This window comes from Hippocampus guttulatus, chromosome 6, assembly GCF_054856545.1.
Source record: "Hippocampus guttulatus isolate MCC_2025c chromosome 6, RoL_Hgut_1.0, whole genome shotgun sequence".
Taxonomy (NCBI): domain Eukaryota; kingdom Metazoa; phylum Chordata; class Actinopteri; order Syngnathiformes; family Syngnathidae; genus Hippocampus; species Hippocampus guttulatus.
Genome location: NC_141266.1, coordinates 6,557,247 through 6,584,651, shown reverse-complemented (window position 1 = coordinate 6,584,651; position 27,405 = coordinate 6,557,247). Strand labels below are relative to the sequence as shown.

At 40.0% G+C, this 27,405-nt stretch overlaps 1 protein-coding gene across 2 annotated transcripts in view; it reads right to left on the bottom strand.

The window, feature by feature from the left end:
• The window catches only part of emc2 (ER membrane protein complex subunit 2), a 44,809-nt gene extending 17,851 nt beyond the window's left edge, over positions 1 to 26,958 (bottom strand). For both annotated transcript variants that reach the window (XM_086113948.1, XM_086113949.1), the window contains exons 1-7: positions 26,855 to 26,958; positions 26,167 to 26,280; positions 23,803 to 23,867; positions 22,087 to 22,172; positions 20,658 to 20,715; positions 14,098 to 14,183; positions 10,419 to 10,478 (exon numbers count right to left, since the gene is read on the bottom strand). In XM_086113948.1, coding sequence (XP_085970074.1) covers positions 10,419 to 10,478; positions 14,098 to 14,183; positions 20,658 to 20,715; positions 22,087 to 22,172; positions 23,803 to 23,867; positions 26,167 to 26,280; positions 26,855 to 26,894 — 509 coding nt within the window. In that variant the 5' untranslated portion in view covers positions 26,895 to 26,958. The remainder of the gene's footprint in view (positions 1 to 10,418; positions 10,479 to 14,097; positions 14,184 to 20,657; positions 20,716 to 22,086; positions 22,173 to 23,802; positions 23,868 to 26,166; positions 26,281 to 26,854) is intronic.
• Positions 26,959 to 27,405: the final 447 nt, after the last annotated feature.

Genomic DNA, 27,405 nt, shown 5'->3' with positions numbered 1-27,405 from the left:
CGCGAATGTGGTAATAGTGTGCAAGAACACAGAGCTTTACTCCTGTCCGTTTCTTTTTTGTGTCTGTGGTCAACTACTTTCCTGAGGTGGCTAAAAAAAATAAACAAGCCTGCACACAATATCTGTGCTCAGATGGCATCACTTCTCAGTAGCAGACTGCCGAATGTTGACACTTCTGCTCCCTACCTTTACAAACATGTTTTTTCTTTCACTTTTGGTGGACAGACAAACAACTAAAAATGACAAGAATAAAAGAAATAAAGAAATACAAACACACGCACGCAAGAACACTTTGCGGGTGACAACCACTGTCCATCAGCAGGTGCACCCTCCAGATTCCATGTTTTTCAACAGACATCCTTGTGTTACTTAATAATGGATTATTAAAATCTATGAACACAAAATAATTGATCTGCATCACAATGCATCTCTGAATTGTCCCCCCCCCCCATCCCTAATCATTTGTGATGACTATAGTTGTATGTGTGAATGAATGAAGCCCCATTGGAAAGGACATTGGCAAAACATAAGTCATGTCCAGTTTCAAAGAATAATGGGCACTGACAACTCCCGTATTTGTTGTTAAATCGTTTGCATATATTTGCAAGGAGGCTAAACCATTTAGAGTGCAAATGCATTGCTACACATATAGTGCTGAATATATGTATTACATCACCACCCAACTAGAGCCGAGGGGGATAAAAAATAAATAAAAATAGGTGTGTCCACCACAAAAATTGGTCGACACAAAAATTTATTTTAAAACCATATTTGCGGTGTTCCGTGTTTCCGCACAAACATATGTTGCCGTGGACGAACTTCCTTTCCTTTCGTTTACAAAAATATTGATCGATGGATTACCCCTGGTGTTAGGATGATTTATTTTCCTCCTAAAAATGACCAAATAAATGTTTTGCCATTAGTGTGAAGCGGAACTGGGGTCGTAAGGACATGGGGATCAAGGGAACGTACATGTGTGACTGACTACAAGTTCGTTGGGCCAGCCATACGCGTTATGATGGGGAAGAAGTAATAGGTGGAATTATAGATCAGATATTCGATTCCAAAAACATTTGGTTGTTAGTCATACACACAAAGCAAGGTTTATCCAACAAATGGCCTAAATAAAAAGCATCTGGAACTACATTAATTATATCAAGATCAGTTTTGTGTTTCTCTGAATTAACCAGTAAGTAGAAATTCTAGAACTAAAATTTAAATTTTATTGTTAAAACATAATTCAATAATACAATTTTACCATTTCTCTCCAGAAGGAGCGAAAGTAAAACGCATTACTTCTAGATTAAGGTGGGAAATTATCTATTTGCATTCCTGAACAGACCAACTTGTTTTCGTGGTTGAGGTTACCGGTATGCTTGATTAGTTTCTGACCTCACAGAAGACAAGTAAGTTGGCTCAAATTCATCAGATCATTCTTGTTAAAAATGCTAAAACATTGAAAGCTAACTGAAAAATAGTCCACATTCGCACTTTGTTTGATGGACTACATTTTATAGAGACCGGTAGTCTACTACAAGGGTGGAGAGCTGGCAGTCCATTGGCTAACTGTGAGGCCCCTCGATTAATTTTCAGAAGAAAAACAAACTGATGATATATATATATATGCACACACACACACACACACACACACACACACACACACACACACACACACACACACACACACACACACACACACACACACACACACACCGTATTTTCCACACGATAGGGTGCACCAAAAAGTCTTCCATTTTCTTAAAAGCACACAGAGCGCCTTAAAATCTGGTGTGTCTTGTGTATGGTCATTACGGTAATACATCGACTCCAAGATGGCTCCTTCCTGGAGACATGCTTCCAATGTTACAATTTGATCTTGGTTCAGTGAACTCTGTCGCTGCTTTCTTAACTCATTCAGTACCAGCCAATTCTAGACTAAGTCTGAAAAGACGTTTAAAAACGTCTTTGGGAGTGAATGAGTTAAATAAGTATTTGTTGCAGCTCCGAAAAAAGGAGAGCTGTGGTGTTATTTTTTTAAAACGCACACTTTATGAATGTCTTTCACAGTCTCAACAAATACAGTTACGTCTGTCAATCTCCTGCCTTCTCTTCCTCCTTCGACTCGAGAGGCGTTCATGACTGCCTCGGGAAGACGTAAATTAACGATTCCTTCATTGAAACTACAAAAATTGAAAATAATGCATCAAAACAGAAAATCAAGCGAGGAAACCACAAACTAAATTCTCTAGCCCCCCTACAGAATTTATTTTGTATTTTCTTCGTTTGTGAATACAGTACACAACAAAGGAATAAATGACCACTTCTGAGACAGTCCAGTCTTCCACATTTTACAAACATCTGATCTTTCTGTTGGAGCGATGCTCAAGGAAATGCCAAAATAAATTCTGTAGGGGGGCTATAGAAGTTATTTTGTGATTTATTCGCTTGATTTTCTGTTTTGATGCATTATTGTATTTTTTATTTTCGTAGTTTCATTGAAGTAATGGTTAATTTACGTTTTTTTGGAGGCGGTCGTGAACGCCTCGCGAGTCAAATGAAGGGCTGTGGCTCTATCTAGTGGATGCATTGTAGATTGCACCTTATAATGCGATGCGTTTAATATATGACAGAAATTATAAAATAGACAATTCATTGAAGGTGCGCCTCATAATCCAGTGCGTCTTTTAGTGCGGAAAATACAGTGTGTGTGTGTGTGTATATATATATATATATATATATATATACATATAAAACGAGAGAGAGAGAGAGAGATTTACAAGCCTTCAATTTTCTTCAAAAGTGCAAACATACAATATTTTTTTTCCAATTAAAATGCACGGGGGAAATGGTGGTGGGGATGATATGAATGAAAAGGAAAAAATGAATGAAAAGGATAAAAAAAATCCATTGGGTGCCAAGCAGTGAATATGCTATTGGGTTAAGGTCCAAATGAGTGATTATGACAGTCTAAGACCTTCCACTTTTCCCCATGATGTAGTCCTTCAGTCAACTCAAGTTTATATCACAAATCACAACTAGATGGCAGACATGGCGCAATTACACGTACACTGGGTACTGAGCTATAATACATGAGTAAACCAAATTATTTTTTGCAGATTTAGAATGATGTGCGGGACAAACAGTACTTCAATAATATTACAATTTTGAGCAAGTTTGTTTTTGTGAAAACATTTACAAAATGAGCTAGTACCAATATGTCGCTTTCTTGTTCAGCTGTTTTGTGCCGTCCTTGAAGCGCATTTTTTATTTGAGAGCCCTTTGCGCTGGGAAAAAATAAATAAATCAGCATGTGGTTTGGGTGAGAATAGTGGATCATTGATACATCCATTGAAAAATGTATAATAAAAAAGAAATATATTACCAACAAGTATTTTACAGATATCTGCATACTTTAAAATAGCCGTGTTGTCCGGCATAAGAAAACCTTTATGTGGTTAGGAGTTGTGTCTTACGACCCCCCCATAGAACTGATGAAATATTATGGCCCCCTGCAGGATTTAAGATGCCCATCCATGGTGTCATACATTTGTGCACTGTGCATACATTCAGTTGTGCACATACTACAAGTTTGCATACCCAGGAAGGATTTGTGAAATCTTACAATTTTGAGGCAAATCCCATTCAAATAAATGTGATTTGCCTGATCACTCAAAAATGGCATGCATCTCCCGGCGGATGTAGCTACAACTCAGTCTTGTATGGACTTTGAAATTGGAGGACATGGGTTTGAGTCCCACGAAGGACAGGAATGTCAAAACAAACAACAACAACTTGTCAGAGAGATTCGAGTTTGCTTGCTGGCTTTTGTCAAAGTGCATTTGAGCAAGGTATCGTCATCACCACCCAAGAGGTGCAGCACTCTTCTCTCTGTGACTGGATTCTATGCGTAGTGTGCAACACAGAGTATTCAAAGTGTACGTTGAATTTCCCCTCTAAGGACACCAATTAGCATAAATACAAGGGGGAAAAATATACTGTGACAAACCAAAATGTTCATGCTTTACATTATAGCGTAAAATAAGTTATAGGGTATAGTGCCCATTTTCAACTGCCACAACAACTATTTAAAGCCCGCCGTAGTAACTGGCTGAAAGATTAACAGCATAGGAGGGGAAAGGAAGGTGGGAACAGAGAATGAAAGAAATAAACAGGGGGAGGGGGTTTCACAAAAAGGGAGATCATAGGGCTCAGAAAGTTGGGGGCTGCTTACAATTACCACTTCCTCTCCATAAAGACTTTCAGATGTGCTTGTGCAGCGGCCCTGGCTTGCAAGATAGTCTGTTCCATTAGCCCCAACAAGAATCTTGTAACAGGGCCAGACTCTTACATCTCTTCATTTCTCTCCAAGTCATGTCACCCCACCATCACCAAGCTATTTATCCGGGACTGCTCTGAACCTCACGTCAATAGCAACAATATGAACAATAGTATACCATTTTTTGGGAGGTTAATATACTTGGAAATGTTGCCAAAATACGAATAAATCCAATAATTTTGCAAAGTTGGAAAAATAATTCCACTAATATCTATCTACGTCTAGCATATATAAAATTTCAAATCCAAGATTTCACCCGCGGCTGAATTTCATCATCAAATTTTCGAAATGTGTTGCATTCACTTCATAATGCATAAAAAGAATACTTTTCACTCACTTATATTGAGCACTTCCACAGTGAAAATAGCTTTGTATATTTTAAGGTTCAGGGGTATTGCCAAGAAGAGTTTCTCTCTCCTCCTTGCATCTCCATTAGCTTTGTTTTTGTTTTGTTTTTAATTCTGGCTAGGGAAAAGTGTGTACCACCGCCCTCTCCTGAGAATTTCACAGCAAGTGTTTTTTCTTGGTCTGTCTGTCTGGGGGAAAAAAGTGATTATAATGCCATGCTGTCCGGAACAGGAGAAATGGGAAGTTTTCAAACTCACAATAAAGAAAACAATGGGAAAAAAAACGGACATGACTGGAGATAAGGGATGGGAGTGAAATTAGAAATGTTTGGATAAATGGCGAGATAATCCGCTCACCCCTGAATTTCCTTTGGCTGCTACAGCAATAAAGCCTCCCCTACAAAAGCCCGAAATCTTCAATAAGTAGACATCTTACTTGCTGCACATTCCTTCTGATGCTGCCTTCATACCAGAGCAACCAAGACACTAGAGAGCCAATGTGTGCAAGCACACGCACAGTAAAACTCATGAAAATTCATTCCAAATGGCAACTTCTCTTGCTTGAAGAAATAATAAAATCAAGGGGGGTGCAGGGGGGAAAATGGTAGTCAGTAACAGCTACTTTTTTTGACAAGGGAGAAGGAAAAAAAAATACGGAAAAAAAAACAACAACAACAACAAAAGAACACTTCAACACACCACAAGTACTTTGTTGCACCACCTCTGTCTTTTTTTTTCTTTTAAAGTCACAGGCATGGACTGAAAGGAAGGCTTTATTAATTTTACATGTGTGGCTTGATTGGTATTAATTCATTAATTTAGCTTGGAAAAGTGCATAAGAGCTGAAAAATACACCTCTACATTTTCAACACACGGGTCCAAAAAGATGCAGTGTGTAATTAATTACCTGCTGGACAAGAGGCACACACTTGACAACAAAGAGGACACAAAGAAAAACAATGCCATATTGCATTGCAAAAATATGCAAAGTGTCGACCAGAAACATTTGTTTTTTTCGAAAAAGTGTACTTTGATTACGCAAGTTTCGTCGAGCCCCCGTGTGTACATGGAGAGTGCAAGTTTTAATTCACTTAAGAAAGAGAACCTTTTGTCGGACAACAATTGAGGGGGGCAGGCCCCCTCTTGCCCCTGCCTAGACCCGGCCCTGTTCAGGAAGTGAAACACAGGCTCTCTTGGGTTAAGGTCCAATGAGTGACTTGGCCAGTCTAAGACCTTCCACTTTTTCCCACGATGTAGTCCGTTGTCATGTTGGCAGTGTGTTTTGGGTCACTGTCTTGTTGCATGATGAAGCCTCTCCAGATTAGTTTGGACACATTTTTTGTAAACTGCCATACCAAAAAAAAAAAACCCCAAAAAACACTCAAAATGGTTTTGTAGACTTTGGAATTTGTTCTGCTGCTACCACCATGAGTGACTTCATCAATAAAAAGATGAGTGAGGCTGTTGCAAAAGCAGCCACGCAAGCCCAGGCTCCACCATGTTTCACATCTTGTCTATTTTTGGGTCATGAGCAGATCTTCTCTTGCGCCAAACTTTGCCTCTTCCATCACTTTGGTAGAGATAAATCTTGGTCTCACCAGTCCATAAAAGTTTGTTCCAAAACTTCTGTGGCTCATCTCTTCTTGGCAAAATCCAATGTGGCCTTGCCATTTTTTTTCTGACGGTTGGTTTTCATCTTATAGTATAGCCTGTATATTTCTTCTCTCGAAGTCTTCTTCAAACAGTGAATTGATACCTCCACCACTGCCCTGCGGAGATGGGCAGTGATGTCATTGACTGTTGTCTTTGGATGTTTCTTCATAGCTCTCACAATGTTTCTGTCATCGACTGCTGTTGATAGACTTGGCCGAACTGTTCGATGTCTGTTGCTGAGTGCACAAGTACTTTCTTTTTCAGGACATTCCAAACTGTTGTATTGGCTATGCCTAATGTTTGTACAGCTCCTATCAATTTTCCTTTCTCTCAGCTTCAAAATGTTTTGCCTTTCTCCCATAGACAACTCACTGGTTTAAACGTTTGCTTACCAGCAAATGCAATTTTCACAGGTGAGGCCCAAAGTCAAAAACAAGAACTTTCTCTTGTTTAACTCATTCAATGCCAGCCATATTTATCAAATTGGGAGAGCCAGTGACAGCCATTTTTGACCATTTTGACAAATTTTTGAAGGCCTACAGGAAATTGAGTTCTCAAGCTATATAAGTATGGAACCTATCGAAAGAAAGCTTTAATCCCCTTCTTTCATCAGGAAAATAAGTACATTTCTACCTGTTACCATTCTTTAGTAAACAGCATTTGAACATTGGTAAGTTTGTTGTTCAATAAAAATTCAGAGAAAAAGATCTTTTTGTGAAAAGATGCATTTCAAGCAGAACTTTCACAATGATGAATCTGCGCTTGGTGGTTGCGCCTTCTCGGCAGCAAGCATGTGACAGCACTGATTTGATAGGGAGGAATGTCGGCGCTATTTGACTGTTGCTGCTGGGCAGCCCCCCGGGCGCCTGTAATGGGCAGCATTTTTCACAGCCCAATTTTGTTCAGCGGAAATGTTGGTGCTGTTGGACAGTCTGCGGGTGGATGGATGGATGCCTGGCTTGTGGAGCCGACGATGAGAAGAAAGGAGCGTCAGCGCAGAGCACAGATACATATGTGGAACTGGGTGTCGCCGCTTGGAATTGAAGCGGATTTACATGGGACAGAAGATGTGAGCCAATCTCTTTTTCGTCAATGGACACAACAGCTTCTTGTTTGCTTTCAAACTTAGCTTGTAGCAGACGTGTGCACATTTTCAGCATGACGTCTCTGATCCACTGGTCAAAGGACACTTTGATTCTCTCCTCTCTCATCTATAACTGTTTCAAACAACAAAGTGTATGCAGGAAAAGTGGTTAAGATTGCACAGCTGTCTAGTCTGTCTTGTGTTGTATTATTTTGTTATTTTATGATAACTCTAGGCGGCCCGGTAGTCCAGTGGTTAGCACGTCGACTTCGCAGTGCAGAGGTACCGGGTTCAATTCCAGCTCCGGCCTTCCTGTCTAGAGTCTGCATGTTCTCCCGGGCCTGCGTGGGCTTTCTCCGGGTACTCCGGTTTCCTCCCACATTCCAAAAACATGCATGGCAGGCTGATTGATCACTCTAAATTGTCCCTAGGTGTGAGTGAGGGCGTGCATGGTTGTTCGTCTCTGTGTGCCCTGCGATTGGCTGGCAACCAATTCGGGGTGTCCCTCGCCTACTGCCCGAAGACAGCTGGGATAGGCTCCAGCACCCCCGCGACCCTAGTGAGGATAAAGCGGATTGGAAGATGAATGAATGAATGAATGAATGAATATGATAACTCTTCTGTAAAAGCGCTTTGTTACAGCTGAAGCTGTTGTGAAAGCGCTAAATAAATAAATATGATGATGATGTGGGTACCCGCAGCGGCTCCTCTCTCTCTCCCCCTGCATTTCAGTGTCTTTCACTACATGTTTGCACTTTGTTTGAGAGGAAAGAAATTTCATTTGTGCTGTATGTTGCACATGGAGCATATTTGACAATAAAGCTGTGTTTTGACTTTTTGCATTTGTGATACCTCAAATATCTAAATAATGCTTTCTAAATAACATCCATCCATCCATTTTCTAATCTGCTTATCCTCACACATCTTGACCAATGCCTCTTGTTCAAATGTTTGACATGTGCAGTAGCTTCTTTCCAATGCAAAAGAAAGGACTCAGATGGGGAGCGATGCTATATTCCAGGATTCCAAGTTAAGCGACGTCACAGACGAACGACTGTAGTAAGCTAGCAAGAGCCAGATTGAAATGTGAATCACACAAAGGAGTTCTCCACAGTATCAATCTGGGACTGTTCCAATGTGATCTGCTTGGGAAAGGCGGTACATTCGGTACAATACTATGCACTGATTGGGCGATGCGGCAACTTGTGCACGCCTACAAAACTTTTGTTTTTACCTATCCTGGCAACGAATGAAAATGTCGCCACCGGCATGGGTGTTGGTGTGTCCAGCTGAGTCCTTTTATTGATGATTTGCACAGATAGCACCATGGCATTGAGCAATAGTTGCCATTTTTGCAATTTAAACATGGGGATATAGGGCGTTTTAAATACCATGACATTTGATTTTTAAATCAAGCCGATTGTCAACCGAGAAAAGTTTTGGGCACAGCCGCATATCCTGCCCCCAAACACATTGTTTCTTTTTGATTAGTCCACCCCACCAGTGGTTCTGTTCGGAGAAAATTCAGTGGGTTCGGGACAAGATTGTCATTGTGTTTTTGTGAACTCACAAATACCACGAGAATTCAGCGTTCAGGCAGGATTAGACTGTAGCGGTTCAGTCCGGTTTTGGCATGTCAGCTTCCAGTTGAGTCAAGCTTGTCAATGCTCACTTGCTGTCAGCTGAAATAGCTATTTATTTTTTTAAAGTTGTACATCTCAGCATACCTCTGCAATTTCGAAGGCAGCTTTACAATTATAGCAGATGCCAGCCAGTGTATGACAGTTACCGCATTTGCTACACCTTAAAGGCCAATTCATACTTTCCGCACTGCATGTCTGCAGACTGCGGTGGACTGTATGGAGGTGGCAGATGCGGACACAGTTCCATTCATACCACATTTAGGATTTGCGTCAGTGTGCATGCAATGCACGCATCCCCACCCCAAACGTGCGCATTAAATCAAAAGTGCCCACCTCCACACCACAAAGGTTAAAAAATAATAATAATAAATAAAAAACAGAGCTCCTCTTGACTAAGAGGAGGATAAAGTAAAACGAAGGGTCTCAAAAGTATTGCAGTTGAATGTAATAGTGCCATACTTGTACGCATCAAGTTTTACTGAAGCTAAGTTCACGCTGCAGGCCTTTATGTTCAATTCGGTTTTCTTTTTTTTCCAATTTGATGTTTGTATGTACTTTTTCACATTTCAGGAACAAATGCTACTTCTGATGAAAACACAACAGGCTTGTGATGGGACACGCACGTGCACAAAGCACAAGTCGAGTGACATGCACAAAAGCCGACATCATACAGCAGTGTTTATGGACGTAAATATGGTCCAGTGTGTCTGGGCTCTTTTTTTATTTTTGTCTTATATCGACAGAGGAGCGACGAGGGAGGAGGGAGAAATATTTTAGGAAAATCTTTGTTTCCTGGAGACCTCATCTCAACATGTCACGTCACGGAGACGTCTACTAAAGATGACCAGACTACTATCGCCACAAATGTCAACTTGATGCTTCATGTTCCAAGTGGGATGAAATAAAAGTCAAATGTAAAGTCAACACTGTTCCACAAAACAATGCTTTTTCACGGTTGTTTCCCTCACAAGCACCCCATCACATGCCACCCCCGCTGAGCGCATAATGGACTTTTGATGAGGTATGAGTTGGATGTGTTCATAATGCAGACGTGTTGCCTCTATATTCGATTTATAGCCACATACAAAAGTGGCCACATCAGATTTGGAATACAAAATCTGAATTGGACTGCTCACACTGCTTGAAGAAAAAAAAATCTGATACTTGTCGCATATGGGTGAGAGGGGGGGGAAGAAATATGATCTTTTTTCTTGCATTACGGTAAAGTGGGGCAGTGCCCCTCAAAACAAGCAGATGGGGTTGTGATGTCAAAGTTTGTTTTGGCTTTTCAATTGAATTACAAGTATTCATGCATATCAAAAGTCCTTTTTGCAGCATAATACAAATGTACTTACTCATGTTCATTTATGTAGAGTTCTGACAACTCGTGCCATGCTTCTTGATCACCAACAAACCTGTGACACAAAAAGTACATGCCGTTCGCAGACGGGTAACCACTATTTTCCATTGCTTTTAAATTCCCAGTTTTAAAGAGCTGGTACTGACAACAAACATAATTATAGAGTAATTTAACATTTTATTAACATTACATATTTCAAACAGTGTTATTCTACTGTAAAAAGAAATGTAGAACACAATTAAATAACACTGTGAACTATTAAGAAATGAACCAATCCTAAATAATAAAATCCACCTTATAATGCAAACATAATAATTAAGTTATGATTCAACATACGGCGTTAGAAGCATTGCTACTTGCAAACGTGACCGATCAAAAGATGACAGGATTGACTGCTGCTTTCATCCGGTGGCTACTGGCTAGTTATTAGCGACAAATTTCTGATGTTTACGTGGGCAGGCTGTGCAAATTCTGCTCGAATTTTCATGCTTTCCACTTGATCACTCGGGTGCTACTTGTTCAAACTATTGAACAGGTTTCTTGGATTGCCTTGTTTTTGATCACATTCCAATGCACAACAGCTTCCTCTTCCACGTCGTTCTGGAGAAGTCGCGAGGGGAGGAGCTTCTCTTGTCAAAATAGCAGTGTTGTGTCCAAGGACCGGCAACCCGAGGCCAAGGCCAAGGCCAAGGACTTGACTCCGAGGCCAAGGCCAAGGACTAAGGACTGAGTTTTAAGCTGAGGCCTAGCCGAGGACATGTATAAAACAATGCTATCATACCACTTGGCAGGTCTTCATGATTTGCAAACACCCCTCCATCATAACCCCTTGCACTCCCTAATGCTTGAATGAAGTGTTTTTATTCAAAGAATAGAACAGTCAGGGTACGAAAGCGGTACAAAAAGCGGTAATCTCTCAGTGATAAGTTTACAGTTTACCGGCAGCAAGTCCCAGGGACTCGCTGATCAGAAAAGTATGAGTCCCATTATGCATTGAGAGAGTCCCAAATTTCGAATTCTGAAATGGTCTACTTATTCAATTGCATATGATAATAACACAAACAACAACATATACTGTACATACAATTATAAACAAATGCTGCAAAAATTTAAATAATTCAGTAGCAGGCCTGAGGATTTTGGAAATTCATGGTAACCGTTTTTCAGTTCTGTCGGATTACCCAATGGGAAACCATGGTAACTAATGTTGGGTTCCGTAAACATTCATCATGGGAACCCATTTTTCTATTTTGACTGATATTCATAATCAAGAATTCTGACACTCAAAAGTATAATGTTTCAAGGGTAAATGTTTGAAAACAATGCATTAACAATGAACATTACATCAGTAGCTGTGTACTCCATGTTTATTCCAAGAAATAAATGGATCAAAAACTGGTGTACTCATGTGGCATCATCAGAGTATTTTTTCCAATCTCACACTGCAAAGATTAATTTACTGGTAATCATTAATACAGGTAAGTATTGATGTGGCTTGACATCCTCTTCCCAAGACGATGCATGTGTAATCTACTATCAATTTAACGAAATAATTTAACACACGTCATCATGAGTTCTACCAACAGTTAACATTAGCATTACTACACCTTGTGACGAATGTTTTATTCATAAAGTTACTGTGCTACAACCAGTAAATTATAGAATAACCAAGACTGTTTCATAATATTTTTCATAACAATTAGCCCACACATCTAATGACCAACTTGTCTCGTAATCGTGCCTCTCGTCGTATCTTGCTCTCGTGTTCTGTGCATACATTCCAGGTGAGTTTAGTGATACGCCCTTTGGACGATTCATACGAAAAATCAGACTGGCATTCCCATTTCTTAAATGTCGTAATTAGTAGACCTTTGTGAGTTTTATTTTCGCCGCCATGTCAAACTTTCATCTGCGCGATTCCTCAGTTTGCGGACTAAAATAGCAACCCCCATGCGCACATAACGTTATCTGTTGCACCCCCCCCCCAACACTGAAAACAAAACGAAAGTAAATTAGAAGAAAGACACTCACACACCACACCAAACCACAAACACACATACAGGCACAGTGAAATCGCGTTGATCACACAGTCAACTCGTGTGCGGTGACTTTTATGGTTAAACTATTTTTCGCTACCGTTAAAATGACGCCATGGAAACGACACGCTACCGGTAACGATTGTTACCGTGAAATCCTCAGGCTTGCCGTAGTTTTTTTGGTTTGTTTATTTGTTTTGACTGAGAAATTTCCTTGTGTCCCAAAAACGCACATTATTTGGAACTGTGCGTCCCGTGGGAAAATTATGCGTCTCGGACGCGGGACGCAGAGGTAACGAGATGGCCGAATCTCTAAACATTCTCTGAGTAGTACTATTATTACCACTACCACTAATACTACATTAATTAATACCTTCAAATTCACAATAATAAATAATTAAATCAACCATGATTTTAAACTATGTATTATCAATATTCATTATTCCAAACATGAGAATGCATTCAGCAAACATAACTGGAATTGAGCAAAAGGACTCCAAATCCCAACGGCCAAACCTGGAAGTGAAGTGCCGACATGATTGACTCCAGCTGTAACGCAAATTACTTGGTTCAAACAAACATTCTAGTGTGACCGCACAAACGTGACGACTGTGCAAAAATAACTAAATAAAAGACACCACTGTTACAGAAAGGCTTTACACGCTATTTAAACTGCCGATCGCGAACGGAACGAACCGTGATTAAAACTAACTGTGATGCCGCTCTTTACACATTGTACTGACTGGCAGTGGCAGCCCCGCCCCTCTTAAAGCGCCAGAGAAAGTCATCAACGTGGGTTTCCCTGGATGGATTTTGTTTGATTTCTTTATGATTTTTGCGGTCCTCTGGCCCACTTATTGTGGACGAAGGATTAGAGGCTTTAATCCCTCGTTGTGTCCGAGGACCGGCAACCCGAGGCCAAGGACCAAGGACTCGACTCCGAGGCCAAGGCCGAGGACCAAGGACCGCCCTTCGGTCCTCGAGCCGGTCCTCGAGGCCAAGGACCGGCTCGAGGAACACATCACTGCAAAATAGCTTGATCCTAGGAAGTCATGGCTGTCGCCCATTAGCTGCGTGTTTGTTTCGCTGTACGTAGATTTGTTCCTCGTACTTTCTGCGCACTGCTTCTTTCATTTATCGGCAAATTATGTCTATTTCAACTTGCGAACCAACATTAGGAGGTACCCGGTCCGCGGACCAGTGGTCGGGGACCACTGCTTTAAAGCACAGGTGTCAAACTCAAGGTCCGAGGGCCAGATTCGGCCCGTGTTAAAGCTAAAAGCTGAAGAATTATTTTACAGCTTCTGATTTCAAAACGAGTTCGCCATCAATTTGTTCTGTATATGTGATCATAAAATGGAATCGTACATTTATATTGGTTCACAGTCATAATGGCCCTCACAGATTCACAGTCATCACGGCCCTCAGAGAGAAACCATAACAACAATATGGCCCGTGACAAAAATGAGTTTGACACCCCTGGTTTAAACGTACATAGGTATTAAAAATGCATAAATCTTTCCAACCGCACATCCACCCACCAACTGCATTTGTAAAAACTCAACATATAGACCGATAGACAGACAGATATGCAAATATGTATACTAAAAGTGGTTGTGATGGGTTAAGGGGACTTACTGCTCTAAATACTCATTGAGCTCCCGGATGGCTTCAGGGCTCTTTCCCTGGGCCTTCAAAATAGAGATCTTGCGTTTTCTTGCTGCCTAAAGGGTAGAACATAAACAAGATTTAGCTCAGTGTTTGTCTCAGAGAATGTGACTGTGATGGATTGTGTGTGTTCCGAATTTATTTGCACAACAATTTATAGTATCTATCTCAAAACAGCCAATTTGGTGAATTACAACAGCCATGAAGACAAACGGGAATAGCCTGAAACAACAGATTAACATTTGAAAGGGTATTTATTCCAATAATGGAGTCTTGAAATGAAGAAGCCAACCGAGGCATTAGAGGAGATACTGGCAGTGGCAGTATCCAATAAATGAGCTCACAAGCTAAGATAGTGGTGAGTCATCGCAGAACCATTTGGGGAAAATGGCACACTATCCTAAACCCAAATGCCTGCCTTCCTGCTGGCACAGCATGCATCTATAACTTCGCCTGTCCAATTTACATTGGTTGAAAAATGCTTTCCGCTTCGTTCTGATGCTGAATTGACTTAAAGGTGGATTAAATTCTCATCAATCCAAATTATTACTTCCACTACACTGACTTTTCCACCGCTTTCCCTGTGATACTCTCCTCCTCATTGTAGTGAGTGAAAAACTTAACAAGCTGCTGTTCCATTCGAAGCAATGCCCTGCCACAGGATTTATGGAGTGTCACTTGATTGAGTGGAGCTTTCTCTGCTTCACTCATTGCGCCAAAGGCATTGGGAGCGATGTACGAGCCATGTCAGGAATCCACTTATTAAGCGAGAACATGGACCTGCAAGGGCATCGCAGTTCCAACCCGATTTTGGTCTGCCTCAAGCCTCAATTTCAATCTCGTTGGGATGGTGTTCAAAACATGAAAACAGAAGACTATTATTTTCAAATCCTTTTTCAACAGACATTAAATTGAATGCACTGCAATGCAAGGTATGTCATCTGGAAACAGATATACTTGTTTCTTTTTGCAAATATTTACTCCATTTGAATTGTTCTTCCAAAACATGCTGGGTCAGGGATACCACTGTGTTTCATCATCTTTTAACATTCAATAAGCGTTAGGGAACTAATGACAGCATTTTTGAAGCTTTCTTGGTCACGTTTTTACCCAATTTTGTCTGAGCTACATTTTGAGTTGCTCAACAGTCCGGGGTGTCTCTGTTGTCAGATTATGCATGTCATAATGTGCAACCTTTTTTCAATTTGAGACAGGATTCTGAACTGCTGGCAAGCGCCTGGAGTAAGTACTCTCACTCTTTCAATGCAAAGCCAAGCTGTTCAAAGACGTGAATGTTGCTTGGCATCGTCTTGCTGAAATAAGCAGGTACGTTCCTGAAAAAGAAGTTGCTTGGAACGCATCATATGTTTTTCTAAAATCTTTTATAATTGATGGTGAAAGTTACCAATGGCATGGGTACCACTAACACAGCCCCATACCATCACAGATGCTGACTTTTTAACTCCCATGATTTCTGCCCGCAAAAATGAAATGTGGACTCGTCAGACCAGTGCACACTTTTCCATGTTCATTTTAAATGAGCGCGGGCCCGGAGAAGCGGGTGGCATTAATGGACGTTTATCATGTGGCTTTCACTTTGCATGGGAGAGATTTTATCTGCATTTGTAGATGTAGCAACAAACTGTTTCAACTGACAGTTTTCTGAAGTGATCCCGAACCCATGAAGCGATATCCTTAACACAAGTCGCCTAATGGGGTCTAAGGTCAACAGGCAATGTTAGTTTTCGGCCCGGATGGTTAGGTCCAGTTTTTCAGAATCATTTGATGAAATTACGGACCTGGTGATGATGAAATCCCTACATTCCTGCCAACTGAATGTTGAGAAACATTCTTAAACTGTTGGAATATTTGCTCACGCAGTTGCTCACAAAGTGGTGAACATTGGTGAGGATGGCAACTGCCTTGAACCAAAACGTACTCATTGACAGGGGGCGAGGGTGTCGACCAAAACCTGGATGCTAATGTGCTGATCAAATACACCAGACAGATATGAGGGGCAATAAATGAGGTAAACAGGCACAGATGGCATTATGCAACAGGCCAATTTAACCCCAGCAAACGCTAACGTTAGTGCACCTCCATCAGTAGCAGCATGATTAAGAAAAAATTAACTCTGCACATCAAATGGTGATGCCACTCATCTCATGTACCCACACTGGAAAATGAACAAAAACTCTTCAAACACCAACACCTTCGACGGGTTGTCAATCGCTTAACTCAGTGAATCCCACCCATTTTTACTGGGGCAACCCCCTCAATCACAGCAGTTCTATTGTCACTAAAATTTATGTGTGCATGTACTTGCATGTCCTACCGTATTTTCCGTACTAAAAGGCGCACCTAAAAGCCTTCCATTTTCTTAAAAGCTCACAGCGCGCCTTAAAATCCGATGCACCTTGTGTATGGTTTTTACGGTAATATGTCGACCCCAAAATGGCTCCTTGCTCGAGAGACATGCAAACAACGCAGAGTTCAAACTTAAGGCGATCGGGTTACACATTGGAACACGAAAATAGAGCAGCGGCAAGAGAGTTCAACGTTAACGAGTCAATGTTATAACGTGCTGTTGGTTAAGTGAACTGTGGCGCTGCTTTATTAAATAAGTTTTACTGACATCTGATCGTCATTATAGAAATTAGGGTGTAGTGTAGTGTTCTGTTGGCATCTAGTGGATGCATTGTAGAAGGCGTCTTATAATGCGGTGTGTCCAATATATGAAAAAAATTACAAAATAGGCCAGTCATTGAAGGTGCGCCTCATAATCCAGTGCGCCCTTTAGTGTGGAAAATACGGTAATAAAATAAATACTTTGGTGCCTCGAGTCCTGAAGTTCTGTATAAAAATGAAAATATCAGTAGTGTGTATTTTTTTTCACGTTCAAGTGTTCTTGAGGGCTTAAAAATGTTCAAAATGATTTTTTAGTTATTGAATGAATTTTAATTGTTATTTTTATACTGTTTTGGTGAACACAAATACAAATTTTTAAATTGTTCAGTTACCAGCTATAATTTCACTGCTTTTTACTGAGGATTTGAATTTTGACCATGGCACTGTTTCCTTTTTTGTCTTCTTTTTAGGTTCGATAAAATAACTGACCTGTTTTATCAGCTGCTGCTTGCTGTAAAAAAGTTGTTGCTACAGTAAAATATTTTGTAAATATAGCTTCAGTCACCGTCAATCTTTATATCATACAAAACTATGGAATGTGAAATGAGACGACTACACATCATCAAATAAGGTCAAATAACTGCCCCCAAAAAGGGTGTGACCTTATATATATATATATATATATATCCCCCTCTCCTTCTCTCTCAGTACCAGTGCTGAGGTATTTTATGGAGATACGTATATTATACATTACGTATAATAATTTCCCCAGTGTGGGACAAATAAAGGATATCTTATCTTATCTTATCAAAGTCAAAATGTTGGGATCATGACAACCCTACCCATCATCAATGAAAAGCAACAGAATGGAGAAGAGTTTGAAAAGAAATTGGATACCGTCTTGGTAAAAAGAAACAAAAAACCTTGAGCAATTTTTGTTGATTCAACAATTTTGGTTAATGGGTACCACATCTACTCCACAGCATGTAATTACAATAGCTCACTTTCCAATCTCTGCTTTGCATGCTGGCATGCGTTGCAAGTCTTCCTTGTGGTTACCAATTTTCCATCATTTCTTAGGCCCATCCCCAGCTGACTCCTGAACCTGCAGGAGATATTGCTTGCGATAATCCTTGCCCCAAGATGGTTGAATAAATGACAGGGGTGTTCTGATCGAGGTTGAGCTGTGAATACTGATCATCCATGAGTGTGATTGGCTGTATGTGGTGTAATTTAAAATTTTAGGGCTTATTACAGATTTGTTTTTAATGATTAAGCTGTTGCTTTGTTTAAAATTAAACGATTATAATGAGATCCAAAGCGGCACAGTGGTCGACTGGTTAGCACGTCGGCCTCACAGTGCAGAGGTGTAGTGTTCGATTTCGGCCTTCCTGTGTGGAGTTTGCATGTTCTCCTAATGCCTTCGTGGGTTTTCTCTGGGTACTCCAGTTTCCGCCCACATTCCAAAAACATGCATAGCAGGCTGATTGAACACTTTAAATTGTCCCTAGGTGTGAGTGTGAGCGCAGATGGTTTTTCGTCTGTGTGCCCTGCGATTGGCTAAAATGAGGTCAGGGTGTTTCCACCTACTGCCCGAAGACAGCTGGGATAGGCTCCCTTGTGAGGATAAAGCGGATCAGAAAACGGATTGATGAATTATGAGATTCTAAACTTTTACTTTCTATTCCTTCATTATTCAAAAGCAGGGAATCGCTTCAAATTGACAAATGATGACTCAGTTACTATTTTGGTTATTAACATGTTAGATAAATAGGGGGAATCATTTTTTAAATAATTTTTAATTAAATTCTCATTTCAATTTTGAAATTTATTCAATTTATTGTTTAATTTAAACAGCAAATATAATTATTATTGTTCATGGGTGATTTAGCATTCTTATTAAAATAATTGTCATTATCTACTAAATGTAATCAGACAAACCTTGGCAACAAGTCAACCATCCATCTGAGGTTACAAAACATTTGTAACAAAGAAAAATGGATGGGTTCAACTACTTGGTGTTATGTTCTAAGTTGTGTGTCAAATCTAAATGAAATAGGTGAAAATAATAGCCGCAAAATGTAGAACTTGTCTCATATTCCGCCATTTGTCAAACCCACCCTTTTCAAATTCACCTTGGCTCTCATCACTTGCACCTCAAAGGTCATCATCAAAAGCTCTGCTCTTTTCTCAGACTAACAACAGTCGTGTGTGAGAGGATTCGGGCCCCTTGAACATTTTGCCACATTTCAGGCTTCAAACAAAGACATAAAATGAGATTTCTTTTTTTTTTTTTTTTTTTTTTGTAGAAATAAATGTTTTAAACATGGTGCGTGCAAAATTATTCACCCCTCACCAGGTTAATATTTTGGAGAACCACATTTTGCTGTGATTACAGTCAGTGTTCCAAAAAGGTTCGGTGGGCTGCTTATGTCACCTGCAGCCCAGTAGTCTGGCAAACAGCTTTGACTGTTACCTCCTAAAGACGTTTCTTTCCTAACTCAGGAATCACAGCCACCATCAACTCGCTTCCATGAAAGCAAATCAACAAAACTTCTTCCAAGTATCATCCTCGTAAAAAGATACGAGTAATCATCAGAGGGAAGGATAGAGAAGCCATGCTACGTGCTAATGTTACTGATTGTGAAAGACCGAATTGTTTGGTTGACGGGGTACACTTCACAAAGGTTTTGCTGATACCACGTTAAAGCAAAAATAGCAGAAAAAAAGAGTATAAATTAGCGCTACACACACAGCTAAACGGGAAATGATTGTTACAGCGTCCCGGATATCACAGGGAGGAGTGGCTTCGAAGAGTCGAAGTCTATTAATATTGAAAATGGATGCAATTAGTATGTTGACTGTTTTCACGATACAGTCTTGAGTTTTGATTTTGACTTTTTAGACCTGCACAATAAATGTTCTCAAAAGTACCGGTACATTAGAGGAGCAATCGTCTTTATATTATTTTTTTCATCAATTTCTAGAAATTATTTTTTTATGCCTCTTATTTAGACAAAGAGCTTAATTTGTGCAAAAGTATTTGGGCTACTTTGCTTTTTGATTGCTGATGCAAAAGTAGGATGCAAAAGTAGGATTAGTGGGTGCATTTCTCATTTGACACATACCTGTTTAATATCACTTCAAAATAAACTGAGAAAAGTTTAGCTGTCATAGTGTGTGCTGTAGGAATGCCTAAATGAAGCTTCAACTTTGCTTCTTTTACCAGTTGTTGACTCCACTAGATGAAACTCTTTTCAACATTGGCCTAAAATTACACTCACTTGCTTTTTGTTGAACCCTTTTATTTAAACCAACGGCATCATCAAGAGAAGTAAAAAATACAACTGTAAATTTGAAGCTTCATTTTCCCATTACTAGTATGTTGTGTAATTTTTATAACTGAAGATATACAATGGTGTCGTGATATAAAATGGCCTATCTCGTGATAGATTATTTTTCCCATATTGCTCAGCAATACAGTACAGTAGTTAAGTCATACAAAGATTCTAGTCAAATACCACATTGAGTCCCAATCTTTTAGGCAAAATCTCATAACCTACCCAAGAAAAATGTCACGATAAGTATGACTACTTGTTGTTTAGATTGAGCACAACGCTATTATATTTGGATGACGTATTAACTTATACTGTTAGAAAAACGGCAACAGATTGAGATTTCTTGGACCTTTTGCCATCTATCGGAAGCGCATGTAATTGTTCTTTCTAGCTGTTACTATACGTCGTTGGCATAGATAGATGATGAAAGACATATGTCATTAAATTATTTTCGGACAAATTAAGTGAAACTGGATAATTTCCCAAATTTCCCGCACCACCACTGATGCTCGCTCATGGTACATCAAGTTGCCACGGCACCCTGGTTGGGAATCACCGTCTTACCGTATTTGTAGGGTCGTCTTGAAGAATCGCATCATAGTGCTTGTTGGCCTCATCATACCTTCAGAAAGAGAGAAAAGAAAATCTCAGTTTTCAATGCAATCCATTTCCAATTTGGTAAAATTAGGTGGTGGGGAAATTCAGAGAATCAAGTTTCTGTATACAGTGTGCATGTTTCTATGATTACAATAAGGCTATTCAGCAATCAGTGGCGTGATCTTAAGGATGAAATAAACACATCTAAGTGTAGGTTATGGGTGAACAGCCAACCTTACAAGTCTTGTATCATTTCACAATGAGTCATGAATTCCATCCAAACAAAGCATTCTGTTTCGAATTTTCTGTTTGTTTGATTGTATCCAGTTTGACTCACCTTTAAACAAGATCATATTGCTACATAAAATGTGCTTCCATCTGCAGCCAAGTTGTTGATTTGGTTGTCCGTGTCTTGACCAATAACACCACACTAAATGTGAACTTGGGCACCCAAAACCGGTGGCCGAAGTCAACATGATTGTTTCAGAGCAAAGTTTATGGGATTTAAATATCAAATTATACTTAAGTGAAAAACAGAAAAGAAACAAGATGTGTGCAAGATGTGTACTACACCGGTCGTTTTTCCGTCAGACACATCACGACCACGTGAATGATGTTTTCAAATCAAACACTTGCTGTTCAAGGCAGGAAGCAGTCAGTGATCAGACCGTGTCCTAGCGCACATACTACAGCAGACAGAGGTAACTCTGGTTTCCATTAGCACTGAACCATTAGCACAGGTCCGGAATGGTTGCCTCTGTCACACTCACTTTATTACTCAGCCACACTTTGGAAGATTTCAGATGGCACAAGGATGCAAGCCGCTGATTTGGTGGGTTGGAGGGGTGTTTTGGAATTATTGTTAGAAGCTTTCTTTAAGTGTACCATTTTTCTCCCAATTAACTATGGTGTTCAGGTTACTCCATCTGACAAAAGACTGAAGTATAATTTCTTTTAAATTTTGTAAATAAAATAAACCACTGAGAGAAGGGGAAACACGTGAGGTGACGTAAACACTTACGGGGCCAAGACATACTCATTTGACCCAGCACCAAAACCGGATGGGAAAGACGAAAACAGAAATTGAGGTACCCCGAGAATAACAGTGGGATCTAACCACTTCCTTCCCGGGAATCCCGAAGTCCAACTCAAGGGCTATACAGGGCAATCCAAAGTCAAAGCTTTCTCCACATTACCCAATTCAGTAAATGAATGCTGAGTGATCCAACATAAATACACCCAACCCTCAAACCTTTTTGAACATATACAGACTCAGACTATTGTTTCAAATTCTGTAAACGGTTTCTGATTTCAAGCCTCCTTAAGTACAATTTAAAAAAAAAAAGTGATGTTTTCCACCCCTTCCCAGCTCCAGATTTTGGTGCTCCACGCTTACCTTTCCAAAGCTTCCAGCCTCATGCCCGATAATCGCTTCACTCTGTGGCTATCTGGAAACTGCTTCCTCAGTTCCTGTAGACAGGTCTGCAAGGATGTGGGCAGACAAGAGACACCAATTATAGTTGGCTGTATCTACTAAACTATTTTATGCTCCATTCATGCGCACGAAAAAAAAAAGTGCAATTTTGAGATTTTGACCTATTTTGCTTTCATAAGGCACTGTACAAGCCAAACCACTCAAAATATATATTGGGATTTATTTTTTAACCAGGCTGCCCACTGGGGTGAGGTTGCTGTTCCTTGTAACTGTTTGCTTAATCTGTAAAAATCATAACAGGGTTTCAGCAGGAAGGCCATTTTTATTTTATTCATTTTAATTAAACGAGCTGTATCATGACATAAAAACTAAAACAAGGCAGTCAGGAAAATACACAAGCGCATATTTCTTGTACGCCTTAAACTACAGGGGGGGAAAAAAACATTGTTCTGTAAAGTTAGAAAAGCAGCAGAAGGTTGTCCTAAATGAGTTATCTGCAAGTTAGTTTGTCACTAAAAATAAATTGGTTCAATGTCCATATTTTGCAAAAAAAACACACCAGTGCTTTCTAAAATAATTTCGTTATATGTCAAATAGCTTAATTCCCAGTTTAAGATCTCGATACATTTATTTGAATAAGCTTTTTAGTGTGACATCAGGTTGGGATGGTCTTGTAACCTTCAATCAAAATGGCCAGCGAGCATGTGGTGGCTAAAATGAGGTCAATATTGCAGATCTGATAGTGAATGCTGTCAAGAGGATTTTATGATTCGATTCTAGAGGATTTATGGGGGCATTTTTTTGTGGAAACCTGTGTTTTCACAAAATTAAGTTTATGTCTCCAAAAATGAAAACTGAGAAATACATGTATTCCCGACCCATTACCGCGCACGCATATACACTCACACACACACACACACACACACACACACACGCCATGTTGAGCAAGTGCCTGACACGGAGGCATGCGACGCACTTTTGTAGCCTGTTAACTATCATAGCTCACATGTGCCGGTTTAAAGTGCTTCCCCCGGCCCTCCAGATTCCTATTATTTGCCCATGCCCTCGGTGAATTGTACACGAAACAACTCTGAATGAGAATAATGATAAGGATTAAAGATATAGCGCAACAGCTCTGATCACAAGCTGCAATTGTAGACTGCTGAGTGCTAACAACTTCCGGTGACGCAGGTCACGCGCCACCGTAGGTTAAAGATTTACCTGCTTTACTTTATTTTAAGATAAAAGGCATTTCAATGAAAAACTTTTCCATCAAAAAGCCGACTGGTCACTCTCAATTGGTGGGAGGTGCCTCGCCACTTTGTCATGTAATGAGAGGCGCATTTAACGAGCGTCCTTTGATTGTGATATTACTTGTTGTGGTGCTTCGAAGCATTAAAGGTAGAAATAGACTTGTTCAAGAAAGAAGTCTTGGAATTGATGAAGAAAATTTGGATTGAAACATTCGCCGATGTACGGATCATGTTGGAATTCACTTGTCCTCTGAGGTAACTCTGCTAATGACTTTTTCGGCACGACAAAGTAATACCATTTGGCCAAATAAAAACTACATTTCCACATTTGGCAAAAATGATGCTGCAAGTAGGAATTGCTGTGATAGGAATAATGAGTGCTTTGGACTTGCTTGGTTATGTAAGGGATATCATAAAATCTTACCAGAGCCAAGTCATCCCGACTGCAGTCCAACGCTGCAATCATCACCTGCTCATATATAATCCATACTGGACAGAAGAGGGGCAAACAAAAGATTCTGTGTTAAAACTCTAACAAGCTTCCCACTTGGTGCAACATGACAATGTTTTAATTACCGGTAAGTGGATTGTGTAGCTTACAAAAACAAATATATAAATAAATGGGTCTGCCAAACACGAATGCTTCACATATTTTAACCTGTACACACTTCTTTGATGGAAATTGAGAGATTACAAGCATCTTTGAAAAACTGTTTCCTCGCATTTAACAGTTAGACGCACAAGTACTGGATGACAAAAATATGGTACAGTATATGAATTTGCCTTTATGTACTACCACAACGACTTTGAAGTAAAACAGTCAGTCAGAAATAAACTGTATTCTTTCAACTATAATTTTAGTTGATTCATTAATTTTTTTATTTATTTTTTTTTAAACATGGCATTTTGATTAGGGGTGTCGTGAACAAATGTCTTTGGAATCAATTATTATCCCACCAATTTTCACTGGAGCAGACCCCAGCCGTTTTACTGGATTTTGACTAATTTGCAAGGCCCACAAATTATTGTGTTCTATTGCGATATAAACACGCAGCCTACCAAAAGAAAGATGAGATGCTTTTCTTTCAGCTGAACAAGTTTGTTTTTAAATTTTTCCTTTTTTTAGCAATCAGCATTAGAAAATAGCTACATAACAGCGAAAACATTTACAGAGGTTGTCAAGTTGGCTGCCCTCTGCCTTCAGCCGCGAGAGCCGACTGACAGTCAATGTTATAACGCACAAACCCAAAAACAATTAAGGTGGGACATTGTGTTAAACATGAATGAAAACAGAAAACGATGCTTTGCAAATCTTTGAAGTGTATTCTATTAAATATAGGTTGGACATGATTTGCAAAACGGGGTGGCACGGTGAATGACTGGTCAGGACGTTGGCCTCACAGTGCAGAAGTGCAGCGTTCGATTTTGGCTCCGGCCTTCCTATGTGGAGTTTGCATGTCCTCCCCGTGTGCGTGGGTGGGTTTTCTCCGTGTACTTCGGTTTCCTCCCACATTCCAAATACATGCACTATAGGAACACTCTAAATTGTCCAAAGGAGTGACTGTGGGTGTGAATGGTTGTTCGTCTTTATGTGCCTGCTATTGGCTGGCAACCAGTTCAGGGTGTACCTTGCCTACTGCCCGATGTCGGCTTGGATAGGCTCCAGCATGCCCGCGACTCCCGTGAGGAAAAGCGGATTGGAAAATGGATGGATGGATGATGTCCAATGGAATTGGGTTTAAATATCCGTGTCATGATTGCTAAAATCTTAATCGATACGCTATATCCAAATTCCAAGCCACCACACCTGTTTTAAAATGAGTGGGATGCATCAAGAAGGGGATCCGCCCGATCAGAGAGCTATGCCAAACAATTGTTTTGACACCTTATAAGACGTGCCCCACTCCTACTATGGAATATCTCATTGATTGTCAACTTTCCACCAAGAGAGGGGTAGACTGTGAAAAGGTCATAAGAGTACAATGGATTTATGTGACTTGGAGATTGTTTGGGTGGCGTACAAGCAGGGTAGGCAATGGGTCATGAAATCATTTAGCCAGTTGAGTTAAATTCAGTCTAATTCTGAGTTTAAAAAACAACTTTCACAATGAGTTTCGCACTGAGATGATGGCTAAATAGGGCGAGAAGCAAGAACTCATCCAATGCTGAGACGGTTCGCATAACGAAACATATACTTAACCATATTTTCTTCAAAAAGTTGTGCGTAACTTGAAAGTTTGGGAAAAAGTTTCCTTCATAACTCAAGGTTCCACGGTATATGTGTGTGCAAGTGTGTGTTAAAATAGTTCATATCAATTATGCTGTGCAATTCGAGGTATAACCACAGTTAATACCCGGCTTGCGTCTTCGCAGTCACATTTTGATGGATGGACCTGGCAGATCAGATGGACTGAAGCAGAACCAAACTGTACCATTTAGAAATGTGGTGACACGAAAAGCAATTCGTTATCCCGTATTATTTTTCCCTGAGGGGAAAAATCGTGTGCCCATTTGGAGCGAAGCAAGCGGATGTTGCATGCGACTAAGGCCACTTTGACTTATCAGAGCAGAAGCCACATTTTGTGGAAATAGTGCAGTTATCAACACAGTTGCTGCTCAATTCTACGACCCCAACTGACACATACTTGTAGGTGTATGTATCTCCCTCATTAACGTTCTTCAAGTCAGTGTTCTTATGACAATGCACAACTGAATCGAAATGATGAGGATTTAAACTGTTGCGCTAGTCTACTTCCAAAACGGGATTAGTTTAAAACGGAGCACTTACTGTCATCCCCCAGTTTGGCTGAATGTTCACCGATGAGCTCTTCGCCAACGTCCACTATTTGTTCACTGTTTCTGCAGTTATCCTCTCTCCATTTGCGCAATTTGTCACGCATCTCTGTACACATAAAATAAATCGAATAATTCGAATTAGCAACGTATACTGTATTGGGAAATTCATATGCATGAGACATGCACAATTCAAGTCGTAAAACGCAGACATAGGCGATCAAACGATAATAATTTGCGAAACGGCACTGCTGTGTGTTTGAACTGGAAATCTTCGTCACGTTAACACTGACATTACATCCACACGATTATCATTATATTACGAGATGACAAAAATGTGATTTGTATTCATGGCTAACGTTCACGAACCTGCAGCTATGGCTAATGATAGCGCAAACAATCTCTTCAAGACTGACGTACCAAGATCATACCTTGCACACGACTGAGCTCATTTTGTCTTACATTGTTTTTGGCATAAATGAAACGATCAATCATATAAATATTCAAGTAAAATTGACAGCTGTTTACATTGAATAAATCGTTTACGACGCTAAAGCGAGCGGCAAACTACTTCCCATATTGGTATGATGTCACTTGAGACCATAATCTCAACGACCGTTTCACGCAAAGAACAACACAAAGCCTCTATATTACCAAATAATCACAATTTTGCCTTGCCTTACCTTCCCAGCCTACATCGTACATTTCCGAAACTGACGCCATCTTTTTTTTTACGGACACAGCACGGGTCCCTCGATCACGTGACTGCTACTCGGCATGTCATCACATAAGGTTACGCCTATTATTGGTCACCTGACATACAATATTTTATCCTTCGTGCTGCAGTGTTGAAGGCTGAAATGATTGTACTGTACTGTGCATTGGTATTGTTTCCTAATTGAATTGAGCTTCGTCAGTGCAGGTTAACCATAGTGACTACCCTCCTTGGCAAAAATGTACACCCAGCGGATGAGACTTTGGGCTATTAACATGTTGCACATTTACTTTATATTTAAGTTATTTCTTGCTTGAACGGGTGTGGAGGTAATCGTGCAGGGGAAAAAAAGAAAAAAAAGTGACTTGCCACAGTTACAGTAATTTATGATTTGACAAGGGGGCAGCTAACTATTTATCATGGCTTTGAATATTTTTTCCCCCATAGTAAATGCAGTCACCATTTATGTGATTGCTTTGGTTATTATTATTATTTTTTTATTTTTGTCTACACTCGTAT